Source organism: Saccostrea echinata, unplaced genomic scaffold (genome assembly GCF_033153115.1).
Source record: "Saccostrea echinata isolate AGI-Se365-2 ecotype Australia unplaced genomic scaffold, CSIRO_AGI_Sech_v1 ptg000056l, whole genome shotgun sequence".
Taxonomy (NCBI): Eukaryota; Metazoa; Mollusca; class Bivalvia; order Ostreida; family Ostreidae; genus Saccostrea; species Saccostrea echinata.
This window is the reverse complement of record NW_026889805.1, coordinates 15710938-15717500: the sequence shown is the minus strand read 5'-3', so window position 1 is coordinate 15717500 and position 6563 is coordinate 15710938. Positions and strand designations below refer to the sequence as shown.

At 33.6% G+C, this 6563-nt stretch overlaps 1 protein-coding gene across 1 annotated transcript in view; it reads left to right on the top strand.

Moving 5' to 3' along the window:
• The window catches only part of LOC133173038 (major facilitator superfamily domain-containing protein 6-like), a 6611-nt gene extending 728 nt beyond the window's left edge, over nucleotides 1-5883 (top strand). Inside the window, exons 2-5 of the mRNA XM_061307944.1 lie at nucleotides 1566-1673; nucleotides 1851-3425; nucleotides 3955-4128; nucleotides 4636-5883. Of these exons, the coding sequence (XP_061163928.1) occupies nucleotides 1580-1673; nucleotides 1851-3425; nucleotides 3955-4128; nucleotides 4636-4793 (2001 nt within the window). The 5' untranslated portion in view covers nucleotides 1566-1579 and the 3' untranslated portion in view covers nucleotides 4794-5883. The remainder of the gene's footprint in view (nucleotides 1-1565; nucleotides 1674-1850; nucleotides 3426-3954; nucleotides 4129-4635) is intronic.
• The last annotated feature ends 680 nt before the right edge of the window (nucleotides 5884-6563 follow it).

Sequence of the window (6563 nt, the reverse complement as noted above, 5' to 3'; positions counted from 1 at the left end):
AAGAGCTGGGCAACGGAAATCGGCATCAATTTTTTTGAGGAGGGGGGTAATTAAATGATACCGGCGAACATTCTCTTAAGATTATTCAAAATTGATGTTATCTATGAAATATTTCATAGGACACTCGTAAGATTTTTCGGGATATGACATAAATAGCATAAATTAATAAAGGGACGCTTTGACCAATTTTTGGGGCCTTAAATAGGCAAAATTGCAAACAAACATTCTATAAAAATATCTAAGGGGCACTTTGACCAACATCAGGGGGTGTTTTGACCGTTGCTTGGGTACGTTTTTCTATAAAAATATGTTAGGGGGCGCTTTGACCAAAATCAGGTGACGCTTTGACCAAAATCAGGCGGCGCTTTGACCAAAATAGGGGACGCGGGGGACACTTTGACCAAAATCAGGGGATGCTTTGACCGGGATGGTTTTGTTAGGGGGCGCTTTGACTGGATTTCATCTTTTTCTGGTGACTAACAATTTGAAACCATATTCATCACTCAAACTTCATCACTGTTAGTGGAAAACATGCCATATTAACCGTTTGAATAGTTTTTATGTTTGCCATGAATATGGCTGGGCTTACTGTGTTTGCCATGCCTATCTTTTTGTCCTTCTGACTGTCTGTCTGCCACACATTGCATTAGCTCTATTTCAAAGAAATCATTCAATATATTTTTACTGTGAAGCAGTTTATAAAAAAGCATAAACTGTTCCAACCCAGGTTATATTGTATAACTTGGGTAGCTATTAAATTCATTCCTTGTAATTTAATTTTCCATCTGATTCATTAGGTGTAGAAAATAAGACAATTTTTCATTTAAAAATGCCTTCAAATTGTACATATTGTAAATATAACTTCAAGCGAATTGATACGTTTTTGACAAAAGTCACTGTGACGTAGGCAACACAGGTTATACAATATAAACTAATTTTTTTATCTAATTTATTAAATGTTGTGTTACAACCAAAATTAAATTATTTTCCTGTAAATAATATCTACAGTTTTATTTCTTTTCTTGTGAAAAAGTTTGAACATGCATGGATTTCAGTTGATAGCATTAAAAAGATGTTGAGGAATTAAAAAGTTTTGAAGCAATGGATAGTGAGAATTAGTATATATTTAAACCCATTGCTTCACACAAACTGGTAGGCATATATAATTTATATGGTCAATTGAAGCCCGAATTGAGGAAAAGTTCAAACTGGAATTGCACACCTTGTGACATGTATTTATTTACAAAGGAAGTAGGATTTCTCATTCTAAGGCTTTATTTGCTACTTACTGATAAAAATTCAGGTGCCTGTGATCAGAGCTGTGCTCTATAAGGACCTGGATGCCTCGGTCCTTATAGACTACTTGACCAAGATGCTTGACTGCTTGACTGTGATGATCATATCACTTTTTTTTTTGCCTATACACACTGGCCAATGTGTAGAAATTAGGCACACCACTCAGGGATCAGGTTAAATGTGACTGAAGGTAAACAAAAAATAATTGATTACATTATCATAAGGTGTTTCTCAAAGCATGATTGAGTAATATGACCAGTGTTTTGTAGATAAACAACAGGAGATGGCTAATCAAGAAGATACAACAATATGGAAAAATCTGAATATAAACAGGAGATTTTTACCAATCAAGCTTTTTTACTTCTTTACTACAGCAGGTACATAACCTTTTACACATCTTTGCAAACTTGTCAGGAATTACCAGTGAAGACTTTGTTCAAATGTTGTCACAAGCACTAAAATAAGAAAACCATTAATATTAGCAGTAATATATTGTTTATCTTGCAATTTGGTGACAATTAGATGAATTATAGAATTTTTTATGTGTCTTTCAGCTATTGGGGATCTCCTACCCTTCATCCCACTCTACATGAAACAGATAGGACTCTCCTCTACCCAAACAGGGATAGTCTATGGAATCATGCCATTTGTAGGGTTCTTAATACGACCAATCATTGGAATCATTGCAGACAAGTTTCAGAAGCACAAATTATGCCTAATTTTAAGTATCCTGTTCACTGGAGTTTTTTACATGTTGATACTTGTCATTCCTTCAGACACTACCTCCTATGTATCTGTTGAGACCAAGATTTCTTGTAATGAATATGACTCATACATCCATGACTGTTCTCAAAATAAATCTGCAGAGTGTCCGTTAGGATTTGAAAATCTTCTGCTTAGTGTGAACAAGTCCCGTCACTCAACAAATTCATCTCTACAAGTCAGTATGTATGGAGGTCAGCCTAACTCCTCAGCTGCATATTCCATCATTCCATCTCAAGTAACAGACAAATCTTATCCCCGTTTAAGTTGTTCTGTGATTTGTAAGCCAACCACAGCATTCCCCGGAGAAGTTTGCTTCACAGACCAAGCAGAACTGGATCAGTGTCTTGGACAGCAGACCTCACCAGCAAATCTACAGTTTATGATATATGATATGCTTGGTTCAACAAGGGAAGTAATTGCTGACAGGCAGCTTGTTGGAAATATTGAATGTCATGATTTTGCAATGAACAACGTGACAGTAGGACAACGGAGATACTGGAATATGTTTTGTCACCATGAGACAGAATTTAATTGCCATTTAAAATGTGACCTTGGTATAACAGATCAGTGTGTCACCAAATATGCTCATGTCATGAGAGACAAATTTGTATTATTCCTTGTTATTTACTTGTTTGCAAACATCGCCTTTGCACCTGTGTTGAGCATGGGAGATGCCATTGCTTATGATATTTTAGGTGACAGCCATCGTGGAAAATGGGGTAAGCAGAGACTATTTGGAACAGTTGGCTTCATGCTGTTTGCTTTGTCCTCTACTTTCATTATGTATGAGATCAGCAGCAGCAATGAGGAAATTGATTTTTCTGTTTCGTTTTACATCTTTGGTGGACTGTGTGTTCTCTCTATTTTATCTGTGTGGATAATGCCTGTCTCAGGAAACATTTCCAGCAAAAACATGATGGTACATATATGGGGCGTTATGAAGCATCCACAAATTGTCATATTCCTGGGTATTGTTTTCTTTTTTGGACTTTATACTGGAGCCATTGAGACCTTTTTATTTTGGTATTTAGAGGAAGAGACTATTGGATACTTTCAAGTCATTCCAGGATTTTGTCTTGCAATTGCATGTCTTGCCGAGACAGTGCTTCTTTTTGTGTCGGGAGCGATTATTAAAAGACTAGGTCACCTGAACTGTATCTACTTGGTGTTTGCAGCCTATTCCCTAAGAATGTTGGCTTACTCATTCCTAGATAGTGTGTTTGGTGTCTTGCCAGTGGAACTGTTACATGGATTTACTTTTGGAATCATGTGGGCAACATCTACATCTTATGCCAGCATCATTTCACCTCCTGGTATATCAGCCACAGTGCAGGGACTTCTGGGAGGAATCCATTTTGGATTTGGTAATAATAGTTAATTTTCAGTATTTATTATTATAAATAATTGAAATTCTTCTACAACTAAGATTGAAGATCATTGGCTTATTGGTTTTGATCTCTCTGTTTGTTTGTCTGACCACAATTTAACCTTGACTTTAACATCTTAAGTACAGTGCATAAACCAAAAAATAATGTTTGATGAAGACAAAATTCATGTATAAGCTTTTAGTTAGGTCAAGATTATGCATAAAATTCAAAGAGTAATTTGTATATTGTTTGTGTGTTAGGGGAGATTTGTTTCACATACACATTAGCAGATTCAAGCTAGTAACATATATCTGGGTTTCTATCTCATTTTTAGTTCCATTTTTAATTTTAGAATGTTACATATGTCAGATTTCTCTTTCAATCACAATTTGGAGTACAGTTAATACATACAACTAAGTTGTCAGATTTTGGCATAATCAAAGCTGCCTTACGAAGACAAAGCATTTCACAAACTTTTCATGAACAATATATGCCGTTATCAATTTCGTATGTGCTATGTTTATAGGAAAAGGAGTAGGGTCATTGTTGACCGGATGGCTATATAAGGTGGTCGGAATCCGCTGGGCGTGGAGGATATATGGAATATCATCCTTGGTCCTACTACTTATCTACTTAATAGTGAACAAAACTGTATTCAGAAAGCCACCAACAGAATTGGCTGAAAACCAGAGGGAGCTGGGTATGTTCATCAGACAATGTGCAGTTAACTTTGCTAGACATGTAACAATGTACTGGTACTTAGAGGATTATTCCATGCCAGAAATTTGTAACCTTTCCTTTGATCTCTGTTGACGTGTTTTGTGTCAGCTATTTTATGTAGAAAATTATGATGGATTCCATCATGCAACAGCAGTGAGAGCATTTCAAGTACATGTACACTGTATGTCAGAATTAATAAGTGACATATCCTAATGTTTTATATTGTCTGAACATATTTTTTAGAGTTTTCAGTAGTTTTTTTTTTTCTCAAAATTTTTAGAAGTGTGATATACCATTTGAACATATGCACCTGGTATCTTCAGATTGATTGAAGTAAAATTCTTGTCTGGCCATTGACTTTGAAACTGAGAAACTCGAGAAGCTCAGCTTGATGAAAAGCTTTTAAAGTTTCTCATGATCATGTACCAATATTATTTGAACATATTACTGCAGACTAGGCTTAATTTGATCTTGTATGATATTGTAGATGTGGCACTTCATAAAGAGCGAAAAAGAGGAAAAGACCAAAACAAAATAGACAAATCAGTGAATACCAGTAAACCTGTGGAGCAACCAGAGAGTGAACCATTGGTGAGCAGTTCAGGAGAGGATCCAGCAGGGGTGGAGACCACTGATAAAGTTTGAGAAAGAGAACAAAATCATTTAGACATATCCATTAGTTTATTTGTTTTGTATATGTGATTACCTACCATGGAAATCCCTTATGAAGAAGACAGATTTCTGAGAGGTGCTACAACACAGCCATATCAAATTAAGAAATATTATTTAATCAACTTCATTAAGACTGGTTCATGTCTTGTGCAATTTTACAATTTCATACGTAGTTTTGACTCTGGTCCAGGGATCATAAATCATGTTAAACTTGTTCAAATCTAAAGATAGGGCTGAAATGTTATAGAAGTTAGACAATCCATATTAGATATTAATATAAGTTATAATAACCCAAGTGCTGTTAATTTTGACATCTAACTCTTTCTTCTGATCCTCGGGTCTAGTCTGTTTAGCTCATTAATTAGTGAAATTCTTAAAATGAAGTCAAGTCATTCTTTTAAAGTAAACTGTACCAGTCAAGTATAAACATGTACCTCGTATTCTTTTAAAAAAAGTGTAACAAAAAAGAAAAAAAAAAAAAATAGGGGCAACCATTTAACTTTTATCACATGATTCATTTAAAAGGTAAATCCTGCTGTTGTTAATTTTTTTTATACACAGTTTAGGTAAATTTTCAAAAATCTGCAGTACATTGAGCAAAACAGTGAAAAATTAAAATTAAGATTAAGATAACTGTTTGTTATGTAAAAGGAGAAGAGTAAAGACAGTGGAAGGATTATCAATACATGTTGTATGTTAATTAAACTGAATGTTGTGACACATTATTCATACACTCATTGTACATGTACATTTTAACATGACAACATTTTTAATTTATTTTGTGCTAACACATGGAATAGTTGGAAGACAATGCCTATACAAGCCTTTTATAATTAGGATACAAAGTCGAAAAATCAGGAAAGTTCACCATTACATGAATATGTAAACATACAATATATGTCTCATTAAGATTAGACCTTAATGTAACTGTATAGTATTACCTGGTACCTAGTAGATTTGTATTGTATTTATGCAATAGAATTCTTTATACCAACATCAAGTTGAATGTTAAAAAGACATTGGCCCAAAATTAGAGGACATTTGCTTTTTTTTTTTTCAAATGTATATATTATATAATGTACATGCATATATGTTTGTTAAATATATTATACTTTTTAATGATGTATGTACATGTATTTCCTTTTACTCTCTAAGTAACATTCACATTTTGTGAATGTCCTTTTTTAAATGTCATGCAGGTAAATTTTATACATTAAAAAAATGTCCACTATTCCTTTGTGCAAATGTCCTGTTTCAAAAACAGACGAATTTGTTTAAATGTCCTTTACCCTATATGACAGTTTCATTTTCTGACATAAGTTGGGTAAACTCTTTTTCCAGTTTACTTAATAGTTATATGTGTTGACAATGAACAAGTATGTACATTTAAATATTTTTGAAGTTCTTCTAATAGAAATGTGTACATACTTTTGATGTACATGTACGTTTTTAATCATTAACATATGTGTGTTTTCTCCCATGATTCACATTTGAATGTTTTACAAAGAATCATATTGTATTTTATACACCATGCATATCAATTTTCCTCTGTGTTAATAGAAGAAATACTCTGTATTCATTTAATCTAAGCCAGTTATAAAGCTAAGGTTGTTTTATAATTTTTCTTTTTTATGGTATTTTAAACCTTTCTTGTTTTGAGAGCAATGACATTTTCTATATATAAATGGACCTTTCATTATTTAGGAAGAGGCATTAAATTTCAACATTATTCAGTTACATGTG